General features: G+C 38.1%; 1 protein-coding gene across 13 annotated transcripts in view; it reads left to right on the top strand.

Moving 5' to 3' along the window:
- The window catches only part of DGKB (diacylglycerol kinase beta), a 781,129-nt gene that overhangs the window by 340,008 nt on the left and 415,991 nt on the right, over nucleotides 1-25,130 (top strand). For 11 of the 13 annotated variants that reach the window (XM_089315158.1, XM_089315157.1, XM_089315159.1 and 8 more), the window contains one exon: nucleotides 6,044-6,204. In XM_089315158.1, coding sequence (XP_089171284.1) covers nucleotides 6,044-6,204 — 161 coding nt within the window. Of the gene's footprint in view, nucleotides 1-6,043; nucleotides 6,205-16,775; nucleotides 17,452-23,567; nucleotides 23,708-25,130 lie in introns of those variants that run through there. The other 2 variants (XM_089315161.1, XM_089315160.1) reach the window with 2 other exon arrangements.

The raw sequence follows: 25,130 nt of genomic DNA, 5'->3' as shown, positions 1-25,130 counted from the left end.
ATCTTAAAATATTTTGTGGATTCGTTTATAGGTTATGCTTATCGGAAGATCAGTGACCAACACCAGCCTTTGCTAGAGAAGGGTGGAATTGTGTGGGAAATATTTTTAGCATCTAAACTTGCTTAGAGGAGTTTGGAAAGTGTCTGATAAGGCAGTGTGCATCAGAAATCCTTGGGGAGCTTGTTAACAACATAGTGGTTTACCGCCACCCCAAATATGCTGAATGGAAATCTCTAGAGGTTGGCACCTTAGCCAGCAGCTGTCTTTTTAAACAAACTCCCTAAGTAACTCTCATTGTACCAGGGCATTAGAGAGCAATTGTCCCTCGAGTCTGTCCCAAGCTGAGTCTGTAGACAGAATTAGAGACTACAACCAAGATAGAACCTATTTGGTGTATTCAATAAGGATGTGAAAGAGTATTCTAAGACATTGTGTGACGTCTCACCATATCTAAAGAGATGAAGACATAACCATTGTTCATGAGATTCTTGGGATTAGCAGTGTTCATACACGTGTACTGATAAAAGGGAGAAGATTAGATTCTTCTGGAATGCATACTTGATATCTATAGATTAACAATGTGAAAATGTCTTTGCTTCCAAATTAGAAAATGGCTGAAATCTCAAGTTCGATGGATCAATCTGTTTTTGGCATAGTCTATTGATTCTTTTGAATCCATGTACATGATATTATTGATGAACAAAGACGAGGACTGCAGCATATGTCTATATATATATATATATGATATAAATTCCAAATTTTTGTGAAACAGAATTAAAAAATAAATTTATTTTGATGTAAAATATTTTGAAATACATGTATTTCCATATTTTTGAAAAGATTAATTAATTAATTCAAAATGCAGAGTTATAGACAGAGGGGGAAATAGAGAGTCAGAGACTCCCCAAATGACTGCAATGACTAGGACAGGGTCAGGAAGAAGCCTGAAGCTTCATTCCAGGTCTCCCACATGGGTGCAGGGGCCCAGAAACTTTCTTGGGCCATCCTCCACTGCATTCCCAGACACATTAGCAGGGAGCTGGATTGGAAGTGGACAGCTGGGACTCGAACTGCTGCCTATATGAGACGCTGGCATCGCAGACAGCAGTGTCACCTGCTACATGCTACAATGTGGGCCTCTGTAAGCATATTACTGACAAATTGTCTGTGAATGCTTCCTTAGTGTTGGCACTGTTTTAGGTGCTAGATATAATGTGAGGAATTAAGTGGCTTGCTCCAGCCCTTTGCAGATTGTATTTTCACTGAGTTCATAGTCAATACATCAATGAGCCATGAAATACGTAACTGTGAATGAGGTCACAGTAGCAAAAGAAAGAATACAAGAATCCAGGAACCACTTAGCTGCGTGGTCAAGAAGGCCTCTCCGAATAGCCAACAAGTACAGGGCCTAGAAAAGGAGAAGTGGTTTTATCAGGTGTCTGTGTGAAAGGGCAGGTGGATGGGAGGTGGGGTGGCTGGAGCAGCAGTGGGGTGCTGAGCAGTTAGTGGGAGAGGGTGTGGGGAGATTGGGAAGATAATTGGGAAGCTGATGATGCAGAAAATTGTCGTAATAAGAATTTTACTGGATGGGATTTGAAGAATAGTTTGAGTTTCAGATACATAGTAACATAATTTACAAAAGCTGATTACTTATTTTTGCATGGAAAATAAACTGGTTAGAAAACGTGAACGCAGAGAGAAATATAGGTTGCTAAATGAGAACTTCTGTTATAGGTGTCCTAGTGAGAGAACAAAGTGAGCAGACGAGGGTGTTGGTGCCATTAGGATGAGTGGATAAGCAGGAGGCTTAGAGTGATCATCCTGGCTGGTGGGCTGCCTGGGGCTGTGGGGAAAACCAGGCGCCCAAGTTGAGCAGTTGGGGAGTTGGAGAAAACGTTTGCCTGGTCATATATATATATATATATATATATATATATATATTTATATATAAAGAGATATATAAATATGTATTATAAAATACATATGTTATAAAATAAATATATTATATAAAATATATAATATATATTATAAAATAAATTTATATATAAATATATATAAAGAAACATACTTTGGAATGGGATTATTTCTTGCTGGATATATTGCTAAACAACTATTTGTTAGATTCTTAATCAGAATTTGAAGAAAATTACAGTGCATGTCTTGTATTGGTCCTTGCACTGAACTGTTGAATTGTTTGTGCAGCATACATGTTGAGTACCTCAAGTAGTCTTATTAATTATTTTTATGCTTAAATTTTTAGAAAGAAAATACTAATAATCATTTGGCTCACTTAAGGTCAATAGATTGCACTGACTCTTTTCTACATGAATGCATTTCTGTGTTTTGGGAAGGATAACAATAAGAAAGTAGGTTCCTATGAAATTCAAAAAATATTTAATTAGCATTCCCTTTGCAATTTTCTGAAAACAATTAATCTTTCCAACAAAAAATCTGAAGATGATTGCAAGGCAAAAATTGTTTCTGTAGAGTGAGGTGGTAAGTTACAAAGATTTATATGGAGCACGCTCCTACAAATATTTGGTTTTGATTTTCTTCCCGTGATTTTCATTTGTAAACATTTCAATGACTTTTTAGGCACATTCGTGCATTGTGATAGCATCACACTATTAAAGAGAAAATAAATATTAATTATGTTTTCACTTGCTTGTCAACCTAGAATAATGAATTGTTATTCAATAATTTAAATAATATAGTATTTAATTATTTTTAAAGTCAATATAATAAAAGTAAAATAGCATAATCCTTTTCTGTAAATAAGCTTGCATACTTAGTGGACTTGCCTTTTTTTTTTTTTTTTTTTGACAGGCAGAGTTAGAGAGAGACAAGAGAGAAAGGTCATCCTTTCCATTTGTTCACCCCCAAACTGTCCCGTAGCAGCCGGGACAGAACCGGCGCCCCAACCAGGACTAGAACCCGGGTTGCCGGTGCCGCGGGCGGAGGATAAGCCTAGTGAGCCGCGGCACAGGCCGATCATATTCTTTTTTTTGTTTGTTTGTTTTTTTTTTTTTTTTTTTTTGACAGGAAGAGTTATAGACAGTGAGAGAGAGAGAGACAGAGAGATTTTGTAATTCTGCAAATACATTTATTTATTGCCTCCTTCCATTTTTCCATGACTAGAAGAGTGATTGATCTTAGACTTTTTCATATTTAATCATAAAAACCTCTAATAATATATCCAGGGGTAAAGCTTTCAGGCCAAGTGAACCTGCAGTGATTAGTGTCCATGAATTCATTCCTATCTGGTTCTCGCCTGCTTGGTTACTGTTCCTACGTTGTTGAAGTGCTGTGTGGAACACTGCTGCTATTACCTGAGAGATAGCCGAGGGAAAGTCCAATATTTGACTTAAGGCATTATTATTTACTCATATTACTGTATGTAGCAACATGCCATATTATTTTATACAGAATCATTTATGACTGAAAACACATAATACTAGGATTTTTCTGAAACAAGAGTAGAATTTGGACAATAGGTGACTATGTTTAACTTTTATTTCATTCAATGGTGAAAATATATAACTATATATAAAATTTATATGAAGAGACTATTACTTATACTTTGTTTTGTATTATTTTTTAAAAGATTTATTTATTTGAAAGTGAGAGAGAGAGATTGGTCACCTGTTTCACTCCCCAAAAGTCCACAACACTGAGGTCTTTGACCAGTTCAAAACCAGAAGTCAACAATTCTATCTGGAATTCCTATATGGGTGACAGGAACGCAAGAACTTGGGCCATCATCTGCAGCCTTCCAGGAGCATTAGCAAGAAATTGGACTCGAAAGTGCAGATGACCAGGTTGGCTCTCTTAGACGAGATGCACGTGTCCCAGGAGGTGGCTTAGCCTGCTGCAGCATAGTGCTCCTCTATTTGTACTTCTTAAAAAAATAAAATATGAAGAAGAATCAGATGTTGATAACGAAGGTAGAAGAACTATTAAGGCAGAAGAAGGAAGGAAGGAAGGAAGGAAGGAGCAGGGAGGGAGGAAGGAAAGAGAAGGGAGGGAGTATCATAGTCTTAGAATTATATCTATGAACCACATTACGTCTTTTTATTAATATCACATTAACATGAGAATTGATGAGAATCGTGTTACAGTAATTATCATGCATTTGTTATGACTTGAGAATCTAATATATTATTAAATTCCTTCAAAAAGAGAAAAATTTAAAAAGAAACACTGGAAATATGTTTATATGATTATTTTAACCTTAAAGTTTAAACCATTCAATATCTTACCATGTACTATTATATGCCAATTACTGATATGAGTATTTTGAATTATTCTCTAATCCATTTCTCTTTTGAAATAATACTTGATTCTATGTTTATATTGATAGAATCATCATTCATTTCACCCATTGCTATATGTATTTACCAGTTCATAATTTTTTAACCTGTACAAGCTCCAAAGCAGGAGTTACTGGTTTCTGGCTGCCTCCCATCCTAGAGTTAGTGGAAAAAAGCACCTACCCTTTATTAGTGAATATAGGTGTGAGATTCTCTGTTCTTTTTTCTATTGACTCTTAGTTTTTCCAAGGATATGTGTGCTAACAGCTCTAAAGAGGACACAGGGTGTATTCCATCTCCTCGTTCAAGTAAAATTTTAAGTTAGAGGCCAAAAATTGGACACAGTAAAATAAAGCATTGAAAAGAAATTCCCACTCAAAATAATTATGTGAGGAGGGATTAAATTAGCACAATATTTTTTGAAGATTTATTTATTTAGAAGGCAGAGATAGAGAATGAAAGAACAAGATTCACATTTTATTCACTCCCCAAATACCTGCAAAAAAGCTAGGTGGAAACCAGAAACCAAGAGGTTTATAGAGGTCTCCCATGCAGGTGGCAGGAATCCAAGTTCTTGGGCCATCATTCACCGCCTTCCCAAGCACATTAGCAGGAAGCTGGACTCGAAGTATAAGAGCTGGGAATTGAACCAGGCACTCTGATATCCAGCTTAACTTGATGCATCACAATGTTTGGCTCCAGCACAGTATTTTAACTTGATGTTCTCATCATGAGTAGTATTATGTTGAGAATGTTCTGTTATATGTTTGTGGCCTTTCTATAAAAACCTTATATACATTGTCTCATTTAGACATCACAATGAACCTAAGGGAGGGACTGATGTTGAGGGAGGTAGAAAGCAAAACCAGTATGTCGCATAGCCAGGCTTCGGCTGCAATCTGAGTGATGTCATACAGTCACAGTTAAGTTTAAGACAAAGTATAGCATTAAGCAATATTTTTTTTCAGGCCATAGTAGATTCATTAAAATGTTGGAATTGTTGAGCCTTTATTCTAGAGTAGATGTGGCAAGAGGAAGCTGTAATGGGAAATTGCGAGTCCTATAACCACAGGGCAGATCACTGGTTGTATGGGGATCCTAATTTTGAGAGTCCTGTTCTGGGAGATTGTATGAGATGGGGATCTGATCTATTGTTTGGGGAAGGTGGCCTCCAAAATGAAAGGTTATCAAATTTGAAACCATCCCATGGATGTAGAGGCAAACCAGTTAAAGAGAAAGGAGGTACTGGCAGGTAGAGTGAAGAATACAAAAACACAGCTCAAATGAGTAAGACATATTGTTGGAATTGAAAGTTTTCTGTGCCTCCAGAGAGGACAGTGTGAAGGGAGTATACTCCTGGAAATGGAGAAGTCCGCAATGGCATCTTGGTTTTTTGGGGGTGGTGACTTTCTGAGATAGGATATGTAGGAGGGAGACATGGAAACAGATAACTCATTGCACTTTTCATATATAGATTTGAAGTCTCGTGTGGGCATGTGATGGAAATGTGCATGGGGCTGTTGAATAGACTGATCGCTGGCACCATAAAAGTGAAATAGAAGTTAAACTAAGAATAAAATCTTGGCATGAGTATGAGGTATGATAGGAACCTGCTTTAAATGCATTATCTAACTTCAGAGTAATATACTCACATATGCTCAAGCATGCATAAATATAGGTTTTGCTATTTGGTTATATACATATATATATTTCAAGATAAAATTTTTTGTTAGGTTATGAAGGTGAGAATCTGATGAAAATCCTGAAAGATATCGAAAGCAGCACAGAAGTGATGTTGGACAGGTGGAAGTTTGAAGTCATACCTAACGACAAAGATGAGAAGGGAGACCCAGTGCCTTACAGTATCATCAATAACTACTTTTCCATCGGCGTGGTAAGATTTACCTCTGATTTTATTTGCCTGTCCTCAAAGATCAAACTGTGAGAATATTTATTCAATGAAGATTTACTGACTGTGAATAATTCATTTTTATCGCTGCATCAGAAAAACACCTCTTTTAATGAGAATGGCCTATGGTAAGATACCAATAAGATACTCCCAAGTATAAGAAAATAAGCTACGGTTCTGTAGTAGTGAAAATCTGAAAACATTGCACTCCATCTTATCTTACTTTGACAGAGTTATGACACTGTCAGTAGGACTAAAAAATAAGCAAAAAGTCTGTGAAAATTCTTACTACTATTATGAGTTGATCTAACACCCCTAATATTTGGAAATCTTAAGATATTCCTGGATAATTCTTGGATCGAAGATGATATCTATGGAAAAAAGAAAGCTACATAGGAAAGATACTCATGTGATTCTTATATGGCACTCTGAAAGCCACACTGAGAAAAAGAAATTTATAAATTCTATTTTTAAGAAAGAAAAATCAATAAAATAACTTAATACTCATGCTAGGAAATTTGATATAATGATAATATGTGGAATCTTCAAAAAGTTCATGGAAAATGCATTTCCATGATTTTGATACTAGTTTGGGTGTTTTATAAAGGCCCATGTGTTGCAGGCTTTTTTCCCCAAAAGCCTCAGTTTTTGTTTTTAAGATGTATGTGTTATTTAGAAGTCAGAGAGAAATATATATATATATTTTATATATGTATATAAATATATATATGTATACATATATATAAATATATATATATATATTCCATGCATTGGTACACTCCCAAAATGGCTGCAACACCCAGGGATAGGCCAAGCCAAAGCCATGAGCCCAGAACTTCATTTGGGTGTCCCACCTGGATGACAGCACCCTAAAAACTTGGGCCATCTCTTACTGTTTTCCCAGGAGCATTAGTAGGGAGCTGGACCAGAAGTGGATGCTCTAGGCCTCAAACTGGCACTCCCTAATGGGGCGCAGGGATCACAGGCATTGCCTTAACACACTACCCCCTGAAAGCTTTATGTTATTGACAATAAGAAAGTTGAAACATATTCTCATGACGGTGTTTGGAAGTAAGGCACGGCCTTCAGAAAGTGAGCATGTTGGATCACTTGGTTAGATGGAGCTCCCATGGGTAGAATCATGGTTGCTTTAGAAGGAGAGGCGAAGACAGACAGCCCTATGCCCTTCTTGCCATGTGGTTCTGCCACACCTTGAGCTTCTGCCAGCAAGAATGCTGTCATCAGGGACCAAACCAATGAACCTCAAGCTGTGAGCCAAAATAATCTTCTTCCTTTCATTGCAGTAACATAAATCTTACTACTGCAGGTATATCTAAAGCTTGTGTACACGTGAATTTCAGAAACTGTTGCACCCTGTAAACTTATCTTTCAAACCCATTATTCCATGGATAACTTGGGGTTCCCTCATGGAAGCCAAGATAAAAGATTTATTAAGTAAATACTGTACTAATATATCTATTTAGTGGAAATTACAAATGCATATCAAAAATTGATCATATATTATAAACATAAGTGTCAAGGACATATATGATACTTATATACAGATATGTATAGAGATCTAGATATATATTGAAATATAGATAATGTAAACAATGAATATACCTCGAGGCAATTTTTTAATAAAGATTTATTTTATTTATTTGAAAGGCAGAGTAACAGAAGGAGAGAGAGAGAGAGAGACAAAGACAAAGAGATCTTCCTTCTGCTGTTTCACTCTCCAGATGGCCTCCTTGGCCAAGACTAGGCCATTCCAGAGATAGGGGCCCAGAACTCCATCCAGGTCACGAGTGACAGAGGTATAAGTATTTGGGCCATCTTCTACTGCTTTCCCAAGCACATTAGGAGGGAACTGGACCTGAAGCGGAGCACCTGGGAATAGAATTGCCATTCCCATTATGCCAAAACGCTGGTCCCTAGCAGCAGTTTCCTGAGAAATGCCTATTAATGCAAGCACCTAAGAAATCTGATCAAAGCAAACAGTGGAAGAATGAAATGTGACATAGCGGGTAAAGCTGCCACCTGCAGCGCTGGGATCCCATATGGGCACTGGTTCGAGTCCTGGCTGCCCCACTTCCCAGCCAGCTTTCTGCTATGGCCTGGGAAAGCAGTAGAAGATGGCCCAAGTGCTTGGGCCCCCACACCTGTGTGGGAGCTCATGGCTTCGGATTGACCCAGCTCTGGCCATTGCAACCATTTGGGGAGTGAACCAGTGGATGCAAGATCTCTCTCTCTCTCTTTTTCTCTCTCTCTGTAATTCTAGCTTTCAAACAAATAAATAAATCTTTAAGAAAAAAAGAATGGTAAAAAAGGATCAAAATGATAAGTCAGTATTTTAGGTAAAATGTGTAAGAATTTATGCATAACCTAATCAATTATTTATGCAAAGCAATACATTTTGATAAATATGTAGAAGATTCTAAATGATAATTTCTTTGTCACAGTGCAATAAAAACTGGAAATAAAAACAAACCAAGAAGACATCAAAACATGGAGAAATTTGTGGGTTTCTTATTTTTTTTTTTTATTTTTTTTTGACAGGCAGAGTGGACAGTGAGAGAGAGAGAGACAGAGAGAAAGGTCTTCCTTTGCCGTTGGTTCACCCTCCAATGGCCGCCACGGCCGGCGCGCTGCGACCGGCGCACCGCGCTGATCCGATGGCAGGAGCCAGGAGCCAGGAGCCAGGTGCTTTTCCTGGTCTCCCATGGGGTGCAGGGCCCAAGCACCTGGGCCATCCTCCACTGCACTCCCTGGCCACAGCAGAGGGCTGGCCTGGAAGAGGGGCAACCGGGACAGAATCCGGCGCCCCGACCGGGACTAGAACCCGGTGTGCCGGCGCCGCTAGGCGGAGGATTAGCCTAGTGAGCCGCGGCGCTGGCCGGGTTTCTTAAACAAAAGGATCTATTTATTTATTTCAAAGTTAGAGAGACAGAGTGGGAAAGACAGAAATATATTCAATCCACTGGTTCACTTCCCAGGCTGAAGCCAGCAACCAGAAACTCCATCTGGGTCACCCATGTGAGTGACAAGGACACAAATACTTGGGCCTTCTACTGCTGCTTTCCTAGGTGCATTAGCAGGAACCTGGACCAGAAGCAGAGCAGCTGAGACCACTCTAATCAGATTGCACAAGCTGCAGCTTAACCCACTGAGACACAATGCTAGCCCCCAAACTTGAGGGTTTCAAGTGAGCATTAGTCTAAATAATTTTTTGGTGAAATTGAAATAAAAACTGAAATGGAGGCTGGCGCAGTGGCACAGTAGGTTAATCTTCCGCCTGCAGCACCAGCATCCCGTATGGGCGTCAGTTCTAGCCCCGGCTGCTCCTGTTACAATCAAGCTCTCTGCTATGGCCTGGGAAAGCAGTAGAAGACGGCTCAAGTCCTTGGGCCCCTGAACCCATGTGGGAGACCAGGAAGAGACACCTGGCTCCTGGCTTTGGATCGGCACAGCTCTGGCCGTTGCGGCCATTTGGGGAGTGAATCCACTGACAGAACTTTCTCTCTGTCTCTCCCTCTCACTGTCTGTAACTCTACCTCTCAAATAAATAAATAAAATATTAAAAAAAAAAACAATGGAAATGGTATTAGTTAGCAGTTTACATATGTATCCAGAGTTTGTATACAAACCAATAGGGGGCCGGCGCCATGGCTCACTAGGCTAATCCTCCACCTGCAGCGCCAGCATTCTGGGTTCTAGTCCCAGTTGGGGCGCTGGTTCTGTCCCAGTTGCTCCTCTTCCAGTCCAGCTCTCTGCTGTGGCCCGGGAAGGCAGTGGAGGATGGGCCAAGTGCTTGGGCCCTGCACCCGCATGGGAGACCAGAAGGAAACACCTGGCTCCTGGCTTCGGACCGGAATAGCGTCCATTTAGGGGGTGAACCAACAGAAGGAAGACCTTTCTCTCTCTCTCTCTCTCTCTCTCTCTCTCACTGTCTAACTCTGCCTGTCAAAAAAAAAAAAAAAAAAAACTAATAGGGTATGGTAAAAATGGTATACATAAAAAAGTTATAGCCATAATGGTTTTATTATGTTTAAAAATATAAAAATAAGAAAATATTCAAATTAAGAAAGAGCTGGGGAAAATACACAAGAAAAACAAAGAATGTGTAACTAATTAACAAGTATTAGAAAACTTGGCAAAAACAACAAAATTATAGCAACTACAACACCAAAGCTTTTTTCTCCAAAAGAAATAAATGAATAGAATACACAAACACTTAGCAAGTATATTTTCTAACAGAAAGAAATATACACACGGGATACTAAATACAAAACCACAGCTATGGGAAATATTTGAATAATTATGAGTATAGCATGTGTTTTTCTGGCAATAAGCTTTGGCATATAGAAGAAATGGGACATTTTCCATCCATACGTAAGTAGGTGAAATTTGCTGAAGAGGAATCGGTAGCAAATCTAACCCAAGGGTTCTGATTGTGAGCTGGTGGCAGAGTCACCGGAAGGGTTTGTCAGAACACAGATTGCTGAGGCTGGCATAATGGCACACAACACATTAAGACACTGCTTCAGATCCAGCTCTCTGCTAACGAGCAGGGGAAAGCAGCAGAGTGCTTGGGCCCCTGCACCCACGTGGGAGACCTAGATCAAGCTCCAGGCTCCTGGCTTCAGCTCCCTGCTAATGCACACAGGAAAATAACAGAGGATGGCCCAAGTGCTTAGGCCCCTGTGCCCAGGCTCCTGGCTTTGATGTGTTCCTACCATCACTGTTGCAACCATTTGGAAAGTGAACCAGCAAAGGAAAGATCTCTTTTTCTCTGTCTCTCCCTTTCTCTGTATAACTCTACCTTTCAAATAAACAAAATAAATCTTTTTTATAAAAAATGCAGATTGCTGGTCTCCACACCCAGATCTTCTGTCTCAACAGGTATTAGGTAGGTTCTAAAATTACATTTCTTACAAGTTCATAGCTGGTCCCAAAGTTGTATGTCCAATATCACACTGTGATACCCACTGCTCTCAGCATCTAGCCAAAGGTGAAGCAGTGAAAACACAGTAAAAGCACCACAAAAGGTAATGTCAATTCCATTCACCCATAATAATTCTTATAGGCCAGTATTGTGTGTGGCACAGCAGGTAAAATCACCACTGCATCCCCTAATGAACTGCCAGGTCAAGTCCTTGCCAAAGCACCTGGCAAAGCAGGATGGCCCAGCACTGGGCCCTTCGCACCCGTGTGGGAGACCAGGGTAGATGGCCCAGCTCTGGGCCCTTCGCACCCGTGTGGGAAACCAGGATAGTTGGCCCAGCACTGGGCCCTTCCTACCGCTGTGGGAGACCAGTATAGAATTCCTAGCAGATGGAAGATCTCACCTTCTGTCCCTGTCTTTTTCTTTCTTCCTTGCTCTTTCACATAAATAAATATTTAAGAAAAATAATTCTTATATTTTCTAAAACTTGAGAATATAAATTAAAATAAAAAGCTTCCCAAAGTCAATTTGCATAGCTAGAAAACCTCTATATCAATATCTCATGAAGAAAATTCCATAGAAAATCCAGATGTTGGTTATAAGGACAGCAACTGCAAACAGAAATTAGCAAAACCTCTCAAGTGCTATATTTAAGGCCAAATACTGTTAACCAGGTGGGGTGGGCCAATTGAATTTACATAGAAACTGAGATTGCTATTTTTTAAATATTATTTAACACTTTAGAGAAAAAGCCACATAGCACATTTTCTATAAATCAGTGGTTAATATATTGGGCTGGTGTCGTGGCACAGCAAGTGAGTCCACCACCTGTGACACTGCATCCCATATGAGTGTACTATTTTGAGTCCCAGCTGCTCTGCTTCTGATCCAGCTCTCTGCTGATGCATCTGGGAAGGTAGCAAAAGGTGGCCCAAGTATTTGGGTCCCTGCCACCCACATGAGTGGCCCAGATGGGGTCCCTGGCTCCTGATTTTGGCCTGGCCCAGCCTGGATTGTCATAGCCATTTGGGGAATGAGCTAGCCAATGGAAGATCTCTCTCTTACGCTACCTTTCAAATAAATAAAAAATAAATCTTTCAAAAAATAAAAAAGTAGTTAATATCATGTTAATTGTGTCATACTGGAGGCATTCCAAGTAAAATCATGAATAAGACAAGGATTCTTCTATCATTATTTCAGCCTTAATTTTAGTGTTATACAAATATGGAAAAGTAAGAGCCGAGATCATTATTATTTGAAGGTGATGTGCCTACCTGTGTTGTAAATATGCATTAACTAAAAATGCAGCTAATAAAGCAATAAATGTGATGAGCACTAGACAGGTATATAAAAAAGGCAAACTTTCCTTTGTAAAGCACCAATTATTGTGTAATTATGAGTAAAATTAAGTTGACAGTATCAGTAAACTTATAGTATACCAAGGTTTACGTTTAATAAGAACGACACTCAGCTTACATGAGGAAAAGTAATCAATTTTATGTTAAGTTACAAAATAAGACCTGAGGCCGGCACCGCGGCTCAATAGGCTAACCCTCTGCCTGTGGCGCTGGCAGACCAGGTTCTAGTCCCGGTCGGGGCGCCAGATTCTGTCCCGGTTGCCCCTCTTCCAGTCCAGCTCTCTGCCGTGGCCCAGGAGTGCAGTGGAGGATGGCCCAAGTGCTTGGGCCCTGCACCCCATGGGAGACCAGGAGAAGCACCTGACTCCTGGCTTCAGTTCAGCGCGGTGCACCGCAGCGGCCATTGGAGGGTGAACCAACGGTAAAGGAAGACCTTCCTCTCTGTCTCTCTCTCTCTCACTGTCCACTCTGCTTGTTTAAAAAAAAAAAAAAAAAAAAACTGAAAAATAATTCTTCTATTAAACTCATGAGAAGATTTAATATTACCAGGAGATCAACACTCCCCAAATTATTCTACACATTTAAGACCATTGCTATTAAAGACCCTAATGAGATTTCTGGTGGTTGTTTTTGACTGTTATATAAAGCTAGACAAAAACACCTTCATAATTTTCTGAAATAATTTAGTCCTACAATGTCAGTTTTCTTGCCATGGACTATATAAACACACCCAAGTTATTGTAACTAAATATGATAGCACAAAAATAAATAAAACAGAATATAAAATTAAACCAAAACAAAACAAACTGCAGATGTTCCTGGAATGTATTTTTTTCTTAGATGTTGAAATTTCTCTTCATTGAATAAGGATAAAATACACAATAAATTATTTGACAAATTGGTTATTAATTTGAATGAAAGCAAATTTATGCTTCTACTTCATATCCACGTGAAATGCACATGAAGTAGATTAAAAATGCCAATAAAAGCAATACACTCATAATATGCAAGAAGAAAACATATACCTATATTGCTCTTACCTTGGCATAAGAAAAACCTATCTGAAGCAAACAGAAAATCTAGAACTCATTTAGAAAAGGAAATTGCAAGTTAGATTTTCTTCACCTTTAATTTAAAAATTGTATGTTAAAGCTCATTAATATTAAATGCCAAAGAAACCATTTTCAACACAAATAATAAACATTGGTTTGATAATCTAAAGTAAGATATTTTTAATTAAACATCAAATAGAAAACTAAGGTGAGATTATGAGAAATAATTAAAATGAATATACTGATTAAGAAGCTCCAATACTTCAACAAACCATGAAATGTAAAATTGTACACTGAATTGCCATAGTCTATCTTTCAGATGGCTAAAAATCACAAAGACTAAACATGCTACATTCTGTAAGTAAGTAGGCAAAAAAGGGGGGTACATATATATTGTGTGGCAGACTTGTAAAGTAGAATGATATTTTGGAAAATAATTTGATGGTATCTGTTAAAATTTTAAAATGAATATTCTTTGGGCAATACCATTAATTCCATTTGAGAAATCTATTCCACAGGAAAAACAACTCGGAAACCCTCACCTGCACCAATCATATTTAATGACATACAATTTGGAAGAAGCTGAAAGTTTATCAATTTAATAGAGATACATTATCAGAAAAGAAGCTCCCAAAATACAATATTGGAGACAAGGGTGGTGAAAAACATGAATGTCATTGCATAGCTTTGTCTCCAAAAACATATAAAAGAGTCTGCAGATGTATATAAACATATATTATGTATATATACATACACACACATACATATACATATACAAAATGTTAACAATGCTCACCTCTGGCATGTGGTGACACTAGGTGAGAACTGAATGCTTCCTTCTGCTATATGTAATTCAAAAATGCAGTGGGACTGTGAGTAATGTTTAAAACGTCACAAAATGTTTCACATGTGTTGAAATGTTTGCACACCCATCCTATGACATATATTCTCTTTCAACTCTTCACTTTTCACTTGGTCTACCTCCCTGCCTATTGTTGAATTGGTTTAATAATGCTTTGAGATCTGATGGGGTTGCATGTACTTTAATACCATTTTTACTACAAGAATATATGACTCCAACAAAAAATACGATTTTGTTACATTAAAGAGTACTCTATTGATTTGCCAAAGTTTTCTAACTTAGTAAAGGTGCTCCCTTCCTTGAAAAACGAAATACCACTTTAGGTGGATGGACTTATTTTTTTTTTGTTTTGTGCACGGTTTCATTCATGTATATAACTTGTTTTTAATCCATATATGTGAGTTGTTATTTATGCAGGAGGCATTCTTCAAAACATTGGAAGGTACATCAGTAATTAATATTGAAGAATGCAGGAGATAAATCTTCATTTTTCACAGGGATGAAACAATAAACAATTGAATTTCAGATAGTGATGAAAGATGTCTGGAAAAGATGTCTGGAAAAGATGTCTAGGCTAATCCTCCGCCTGCGGTGCCGGCACTCCAGATTCTAGTCCCTCTTGGGGCGCTGGGTCTGTCCCGATTGCTCCTCTTCCAGTCCAGCTCTCTGCTATGGCCCGGGAAGGCAGTGGAGGATGGCCCACGTGCTTGGGCCCTGCACCCACATGGGAGACCAGGAGGAAGCACCTGGCTCCTGGCTTCAGATCAGCACAGTGCACTGGCTGTGGTGGCCATTTTGGGGGTGAACCAATGGAAGGAAGACCTTTCTGTCTCTTTCTCTCACTAACTCTGCCTGTCCAAAAAAAAGGGGGGGGGGAACTAAGAAACTTTGTACTTTATGGGGTCTTTATTTCACTAATGGATGGGGGGTTTATTTGGTTTATTTATTATTTTATACTACAACAATTGGTGCATTTTGCGCAAGGAAGTCATCTGTGGTGGTGAATTTGTTAACCACTACTAATTCTGCCATCTCACCTTTCAATTCACTTCTTTAAGTTCCACTTTCTCTTTGCCTATCTCCCCTTTGAGGATAAGGCCTTAAGGCATCTAAAGATCTGAAGGCCATGCCTTAAGCCCACTGGCTTATTTATTTATTTTATTTGCCACCTTCCTGGTTTTATTGATGGCAGTGGCTTTCCCAGTCCGTAACAATCCTGACCCAGCTGTGTCGGCTCTGAGCTGGAGGATCAATTCCTGGTTAAAATACTGGTAGAAAGACCACTCATTTGACAACTGTCCAATGCTTCCTCTGTGGTATTTCCCTATTCAAACACATTCACATTTTCCCACTGCACAGAGAGGAAAGGATGCCATATTTAATATGCAAAGGGTACCATCAAATTATTGGTAGCTACCCCACAAAATGATCATTTAAGTCTCTTGATAAATTAGTTTCTGCACTCTAGCACACATATAGCACATTGCAACAGTAGTAGCATGTACAGTATCATGGGGAGTGGAATGTTTGCCCACACAGTTTTTCTTCGTGGAAGTCCTAGTTTCACAGAGTAACAAAATATGCCTAAAAGATAAAAGGGGCATTTATTGGGATTTATAAATGGCATTGTTGCACAAACATGTCTTAACTTCTGATGGTATGTTTATGTTAGTATTAAAAATGGAAATACTGGATTATCCTGGACAAATAGTATCCCAGTGTTCGTTAGTATTTCAGCTGCAAAGGAGTTTATTCATTAGCACATCCCACAAATACTGATTGAGTACCTGCTTTGATTCCAAGATAAGCACTACTGTGGATATAAGACAAACACAGTGGCAAAAGGAATTGTGAATTCCAGCATAATAGAAGTATATATGCATAACCACCACCCTGAGACTAAAAGATAACCAATAAACAATGGTTCAGGAATTAATTTGTTTCCCTTGAAACAGCATATTCATCTTGTTTTTTTTTTACCATATTTATTGTAAAGTATACTTAATTCTTCAAAAATAAATATAAAACATGTTAGGGCACTTGTTAGCAACTACCCTACTATCCTGTGCTTAGAGTGGTAGCATATAATAAACCAAATATACAAACATCTATATTTTCTTTCAACTTCATTTGTAGAAAAAAATTTAAGAGTCACTGTGAGACAAATTGCAATAGCAATAATACTAAGACTTAGTATTTCAACCATAATAAGTGTTAAAATAATAAAAGATTTAAGCAAGCCCATTTCTTCCTAAATGTAACAATGATGATCTTTGCAACTGAGAATATGCATAATTATGCATAATTAAGACCTATGAATTATCTCCTCCACATCCTAGGTGTCTGAGACTGAGTCTGGAAGGCCCATGGATTACATCCATGGAAATACTTCCACAAAGATAAATCATATTTGGCTTGCTGACATCAATAGATCTTCAGCCACCAGATAGTGCTCATGTAAGACCATCTTAGTCCAATTCTGTTTTCCCTGCATGGAGTATTGATTTTGTAGCAGCTGTTAATCATCCCAGTAAGTTCCAATTTGGACACTCTTCAACACAGAAGTCAGCACTGTGAGCAGAAACAAGCAATGCAGTACGAATTGCAAAGGCTTCTGGAAAGGTCCTCTAGTTTTTGTAGAACATATCCAGAAACAAATTAGTATCGCACGCTGGGTAAAAAGTGAAAGCCAGCATGAAAATGAAAACCTTATCCACATTAGCTCTTCTGAAAGCAGAGTCGGATCTCTGCTCACTGTGGGACTCTTCTCCAAGTCCTGGAAGAAATCTGACAAAGACAAGTGGACTTTTACTGCACCGTATATATTATCACCCAAATGTGCTATCAAATAAGTATTTGCATGGCTATGATTTAATATCCTTCAGCCTTAGCCAGTCACTAAGAGCCTCTTATTCTGCCAGTGTAGGAAAAATATGACTACTTAATTCGTAAATCGTAAATTTCAGGTTAGTGGAGTAGTTACCAGTCTGAATTTCTTGTTACCAGCCGTTTCTTACATATTGTCCTGTGCCTTTACTGAAAGTAAAATGAAATACCTTAACTATAAAAAATTAATTATGTTTACAGACTAATTGAAATAGTAGTTATTTTTGTTCAATCACAATGTCAATAAAACTGATGACGATGACCACAGTCTGTCTACTAAATCTTATTTTCTTTGATATGTTCATTGCATCTATCTCTTTACTATAAATAGGATGGAGTTTTTAAAAGTGATTGTCTTTGTATTACTTAGATTTATATTTCTTTTGGTCACATTCTATTTTTCTATTTATAATTCTCTATTCCCTTTAGTAACAATAGCTTTTACCTTGTTCTTATGTGAGCAGATTGGATTCTGCATTTGAGGAATTAAAAAGTTAGGATATTAGCTTCCAAAACAGTTTCTTCTCAGGAAAGATTCACATTATTCGAAGAAATTTTCCATCACTAAAAGATCATTAATCTCAGATACTTGATTTTTTTTATTTCAATATAATTTTTTTTACAAAATGTCATTACAAATCTAATTTCAGCTATTTTCTTATAATTACATACTGTTTCTTATTGACTAGGCCACATTAAGCAATTTATAGTTTTAGAAAACTGAAGTGAATAATCTGTTTTCTACTCTATGATAAACAATTTATACATTAAGCATCAAATTGAAAATAATGAAATTTCTTTTAAGACAAATTCATCATATAGCAACCAATAATGGGTACTGTAATTTGATTTTATTTCCCAAATTGAAAACTGCCAACAAGAATATTGAATCAGAGAATTAAATAAAATTATTGTTTTTATTTTATTAATGAATTTGCGAAAATAACTTTAATTAAGCAACTAATTGCTATTATTTTTCAATTGTCTTTTTTCAATAGAATAGGTATCTATTTTTTTGAATGTTCAGACTTCAATATCATTTTTAAGAATCACTGTTCCTTGCATTTTCTTTTCCTTTCAAGAAAATATGCAATGGATTTACATTCTATTTAATTAATTTATCTGTTTGAGAAAGAGGGATAGACAGGATCTCTATTTGCTGGTTCAGTCCCCCAGTGCTGTAAAGGTTGAGGCTGGCCAGGACCAGAGCTGGGAGCCAAGAAAGCAATCCAAGTCTCCCACATGGGTGTCAAGAATTTAATTATTGAACCATCACTCCTGCCTCCCAGGTTCTCCTTAGCAGGAAGCTGGAGTCAGGAACTGAAACCAGGAATGGAGCCCAGGAACTCTGTGTGGGGTGTAAGCATCTTAACCACCAAGCTACTCTCACACCCACATTTTCATTATTGACAAGAATTTCTGATCTCTGAAGGTAAATTATTTAAACAAAATACATATAAGTAGAATATTTTAAAATAATTGAATATATTATTTGAATAGAGAAGAACATGAGACATATATATCAATTTTTGAAGGAAATGGTTATTCCTCAGTCATTTCTGAGTGTGAAATATCTCTTTTTAGCTGTCACCTTGTTGGTGAGCCAATGCAAACTGGCTCTGCTGTCCCTCTACTATGTCCTCCCCCCCCCCCCCCCATATCACATTGCTCAGACTTCTCTGGCTATTGTCGGTCTTGACCTCAAATTAACCAGTACAGTTGGTACTGTCTTTCTGAATGTTCTGCACCACCCAGCCTGGACTTGCTTTCCATTTCTTGATTTTTTTTTCCTTGCTTCCATGGACTTCCACGAATGTAAACCTTTCTTGGTCTTGCCTTTCGCTGGCCACCTAGCTGGGTCTAAATCACCACCAACTTCCTACCTTCACTGCCCTTTGTTGTGGATCTCCAGGACTCTTTTCCATTCACCCCTTTCCTCCCTGTGTCCCCCCTTGGTTCTTTCCTTTGCAATTGCAATCACCATGTATGCAGTTAACAACATTCTCTGTGTCACTCAAACAGAACTCTTCTTGGTGTTTCCCAAGTCCCCTCAACAAACCAAGGAATCCTATTTAGTCTGTTTGACTTCCCCATGAATCTTGTTTTCATTTGCATAACCCCCAAGTATCTCAGACTGCCCTCACTGCTCACTTTCATGACTGCCATGGCTTCTCATTGCTCACTCTGCTTCCAGTCTGGGTTCCTCAGTGCCATGCCCCTGTCATCCAGTATGCTTCCAGGGCCCAGCAGTTCCTTCTAGAGGAGTTCGAAGTGCCCATCATGGTGTCCTGACCTGGCCTCATCTTCAGCCTCACTACTAAATACTGCTTGTAGGTGTTGAGATGCTTTGTCTTGATTGTCCGTTTGCTGAAGTCATCAATTCTTCTCCCACTTCTTCCAAACATGTCATTCTCTCCTCACTCCCCAGTTGGAAGGTTAACTGCCAACCATTTCTGCAGAATCAACTCTCATCCCTTCAACAGCTTTTCCTAACCTCCCAGACTAGGTTTGCCTTGCCTTTTGGGTACTTCATATTACTCTTTACATATTTTTATATAATGTAAATCATATTCGACATGCTGTTTTTAAGTCGCTTTTGTGTGTCTTCCCCTGGCATCTGAACTCCTGAAGTCTGAGAATTCTAAGTCATTGCAGTATGCCTACACTTTGCACACTGACATACTATAGCTTTAAACGGGTGCTAAATGGTCATAGACTTTCAAACAAAGAAATATTCAGCTATATTTGAACTTACAAATATTTCACTAGCTCTAATTATTGCTCACATTTAACTGAGACAATCCCATTGTCAGATAAAAGCAAATAGTGCAAATTTCTTACCATAAATTAAAAAATCATATATATGCATGATTGTACTTCTAAATGTTCATGGAAAAATAGAATTAAAAGATAAGCTCATGAAAAAAGGTCATGATCCATGCATAGGTTTTTCATAACATATGCCAATGGATTTTAAAATTCTTTACACCAGAATAAACTTATGTTTCAATTTAATTTTTCCATGAATTTTTAAATGCACAAATATGTATATATGTGTGTTCTATCCTTTTGAATATTTCTAATAATTTTAGGAAATGGGAATATATAAAATCTGCTTAATCTGTGTTAAGAAATTAAAATGTGCCATATAATTTTCATATATTTCAAAGCATGAGGTCTTCCCAAAAATGCTATAAAATATAGGCGAGGCCTCTGTCTGACTTGAATGATTTTTACACAATTTTTTATTTTCTTTCAGTCATTTAATTTCTGGGACATGAACTTTCCTAATGTTCCATAGCTAATTTAATCTTACCTGGTTTTATCTGTCATATGTTTTTAATGACTAAACTTGCAAAATGTATCACATTTTAGCATTAAAAAAAAAGCGCTACACTTTTGCTAAGAGCTATAATGCTGCAAGTGACAATGATAAATGAGAATGGATTCCTGAAGATGTAATTAATCTGCAACAGGGTCAGAACAGCTCCTTAGGTAAATGAAACTAAATCAGCTATGTAGTGTATAATTAACTTACAACCAGATTAGCCCAAGTGTAATATTATTCATTATATAAGTAAGGTATTATTTTCTCCATGCGAAAGTTGTAATTTGCTAAGTAATGATTAACAATTCATCTTAATACTTCAGTCATATTATTATAATATAATTGTCATACATTTTCATTTTATCCCACTTACTGTTTTTATTTGAAAAGCAGAGGTAAATGTGGATTCTGCTCTGTGTATGTACAGAAATGAAAGACTTGAAAATAAAACCTTGTGATTAGATTAGTTGCCACTGGCACAAGGTGCAACAGGCTTTATTCTGAATCTTTGAAGGTGTAGAGAGAATGTATTAATACTAAGTCAAAACCACAGGTAAAGGATTCCGTCTGCATTGAATACCTGTTCACATAGAGGAAAATAAAATCTTAAAAGGAATAGAGGAAAGAATGTGACATTTCAAACTCCTATCTCCATTTTGATTCATACTCATCATTCCATGTTGAGCATTGGATTTATAGCAAGTTCAGGACCTCAGTGACTGCAATAAATATTAAACTAGAAGGAGCTATTCTGTACAAAGTATGACACCCTAAATATAATCAAAAATATTTTGAGAAAATTGGAAAAATGATGATGTTCCCTATAGAACTAAAACATGGATTGGTCAGTGCTGCTTGATATGTACATGACTAAAACCTCATTCATGTTTGTTCAAGGTGATGTGAGATTACATTGACTCATATATGATGCCCAGGAGTGCTTCTGTCTTCTGGCTGGATTCACAGGTGCAACAACACCTGTGAATCCAGAACTTTCATACTTAAAAGCAAAAGTTTATTACTTGCTACAGTCATTAGCCACTGCAGATGAGAAGGAACTCTATTCAGATTGTGCACATGCAGGAACCCTGGGCTCATAGCACCTCCCCCATAAGTTGTATTTCCCTTCACTATTACAGGGAGTGTGGGAATGCTTAATGCAATATCATCTTTTAAAGGTCATCATCTGAAGTTGACACTAATCTCTTCTACTTGCATCTGATTGCTGGAGAATTTTCAGCCACATATTAACTTCTAAGTTTATTTTACTGTATATTCTTTCAGAGGAAAACTGGAATATTGGGGAATGTGCCTTATGCTTATCAGAGTCAGTTCTTTGGGATAAAAAGTATTCAGCTCAAATCTCTTCCCCATTCCAGTATGCTCAGGCCCCAGTCAAGGGAATTAACCCTAATGTTCCATTGTTCCATACAGATTGGTCAGTGTTTGGAGTGTCTGGTTTAATCTTATTGTTTCTTCTCCAGGAAGTAGAAAAGTAACTGACATTAGTTCCTCACATGCCTATGTGGATCTAGAGACCTAGAACCCAGAATGACTTTCTTGCACTGTTCCCATCCTATACGTTGATGAATCGGGAACAGAATACCAGAATGTTCCCATAGAGGAGAGAATGGGACCAGCAGACCCTGGTTTGCAGGTATTCCCACCTCCTGCTGGAGGGAGTCCAGCTCTGAGAGGTGTGGGAACGGCAGTGTAATCCTCTCTGTTGTTCTCTGCTGCTCCATTTCCCATTGTTTTTCATAGTCCCTTTGCAGTAGTCTGCGTCCATGTTCTCTTCTGCTTCCTCTGATGGAGACATTTGCCAATCTGCCCCCTCTGAGGGTGTTATGTTTTCTCAGTATACTTTCCATGCAAAGATGAACAACAGCTTCAACGAGGCTCTTGCATTGTCTCACATCCTACCGATTCACTGTTCTTGGTCTGCCCTTTTGGCAATGGACTTCAACCATGAGGTTTCTTAACCATCTGATTGCAGTCAAAAACCTTGTCCAGTAAACACTACAGCCACATTTCATCTTGTTTCTTGACACTTCTGTGTCAGTGGAAGACCGTCACCCTTACTCCTGCATCTCCCTCTGGTCGTCTTTTGTGATGGAAAAAGATGACTGTGTGTCACATCCGCGTCTTCACGTTTCTCCAGGTTGCCTCCATCTTTCCTGGGATCTAAACAATGTAAATGAGTTATATTCTTGTCCTGAGGCAATATAATCAATTGAGAGTATTTAATAACAGCTATGAACCCATACCTTATTTTTCTTGTTTTTTTTGTATCCTACTTTTTCTTTGCAAAAGCTGTTTTAATCAGCTTCTGTTTTCCTAAAGCTGTCTCAACTTTATCACTCCCTGCAGGGGGCTGAGGAGAAGTTTCCTCTTTCAGATCTCGTCAGCTTCCTTCTTGCTGGCAAGGTCTCCAGGTCTCTCTTGTGCTCACTTCTTTCTGGGAACGTCTTGCCAAATACCACTGCTGTCAACCTAGGGGTGCTGTTCCCACGTATGTTGAACGTCTTCTCCAAGAGCTCGGGATATTTAAGTCAGTGATCTTCTCTTGTTCTGCCAACACTTCTGAGAGCTGTGTCCTCACTCTTCCACACCCTGCCCTGACCTGTTTATTTGTTCATCATGGCGGAATCCCCTTGCAAGGAATCAATTTCTGTTAAGATGTGGTGACAAAAGCAGCCATAAATCCAAGTGGACTATAAGCAAAAAGGTTTATTTTTCACTCAATCAGTGTCCGGTATGTGTTGCTAGGAGTCCTTAATCCACATCATTCTCATTTGTGGATCCACAGTTGGCTGTGCTCTCTGTGCCTTTATGGGGAAACATATATTCTCTCTTGAGAAGCATCAGACTGGCAGGCCATGTGTTATTTGGTTTCACTCTATTTTTTTCCTTAAAGCAAGTTCCATGGCCACTCCTGATTTCTGAAGATGGAACCCGAGAGAGAGGTGCTCCAGCCTTGATAGATCTGTGCAAAGGAAGACAAAGCAAAATTTTAGGAAAATAAAATGACAAAGAAATAAAACATTCAGCGATAAAGGTGGATTGAATAAGATGGTTAAAAAAAATGGAGAAAGGAGTAGCAGGTATAAGGAAAATGGGAGTCTGTAAAAATCTGATGTTTCAAAAAAATATATCTTGGCATTGGTGTGAAGAAGCATCTGACAGTAAAAATACAAGTGGGAGTGAACGAGAGGGAAAATTGGCATTTGGGAGAAAGCCTGGAAAGCAAAGAGAAGAACTGACTTACAGGGGGAAACAGAGTGCGATGGGCCTGGGAAGCGAAGATGGATTTTTATAAAAGAGAAAACAAGACTGCTGAGGAATTTAACACCCTGTCCTAGAAGAATTTTCCTGTCAAAAAAACAACATGTTCAATTTCATTACCGTTACTATTATTCAGATTCTCCCAATTTTTAACTCTCCCTATCATTACAAATGTGTCTGATTTAATTGGGATATTATTTTCTTGAAAATTGATAATCTGAGTTGTTTCCCACTAGACACTGAATGTTGGGTTGCATATCTGTAACGTTAAGAGACCTGTGAGAATATAATATATTATTAATGTTTATGCATAAAAATGAGTGAAATTCATAATGTGTGTTAATGATATTTAAATCCCTATCATGCAGACTCGATTATTTGAACAAAGCTGTATTTTAGATGCATTCATTTTGTCCATAAGCAAAGTATCACCTGATAAAAATACTTTTAAGACTGATGGAAATCCCTGCTGTGCTGCTGCTGGTTGCTGACATAAAATCACAGAAATTTATATTGCACAGCTCTAGTTATATAAGTTAAGTCAGTTCATGCTTTGAGTGACTGCACCTGGTTCAATCTCAAGGGGTTAAAACAGAGTATTTTTCTTCCATCATCTTCTAACCAGAGACATCTCAAAAGCTTCCTTTTGGTATTCTGCTGTGATTTCCTGAAATGTGTGTTTTCCATACCAAAGGGTAGCCTTTGTAACTGTAAATGAAGGATTATTTTTAGTTATTTCATAATCATTTGAATTTCTAGAAATAATGGCTTAATTCTAGTGGTGTGAAAAGATACACTAATAGCAATGTAATATGTTTAACAATACCCAAGAAAAGGACATTTGAATCTGTCCATTTGATATCCCAGTGTAATTTTTTTGCATGCATATGATTACACTCCTTTTAAAAATCTTCTTATCTGTTCTTTGAAAAAAAAAAGATTTATTTATTTGAAAGGCAGAGTAACAGAGAGAAAGGGCTGGGGTGGAAGAGACATAAAGGGAGATTTTCATCTGCTGCTTCACCCCTTAAATAATCCCACTGACCAGGGCCAGGCCAGATTGAAACCAGGACCCAGGAAGCCATCTGGGTCTCCCACATGGGTGGTAGCGGCCCAAGTACTTGGGTCATGTTCTGCAGTTTTCTCAGGTGCGTTAGCAGGGAGCTGGATTGGAAGCAGAGCAGCCAGGACTCTA

Source organism: Oryctolagus cuniculus, chromosome 16 (assembly GCF_051225735.1).
Source record: "Oryctolagus cuniculus isolate XC-2025 breed Fujian yellow rabbit chromosome 16, ASM5122573v1, whole genome shotgun sequence".
NCBI classification, from domain to species: domain Eukaryota; kingdom Metazoa; phylum Chordata; class Mammalia; order Lagomorpha; family Leporidae; genus Oryctolagus; species Oryctolagus cuniculus.
This window is presented reverse-complemented; position numbering and strand designations above follow the sequence as displayed.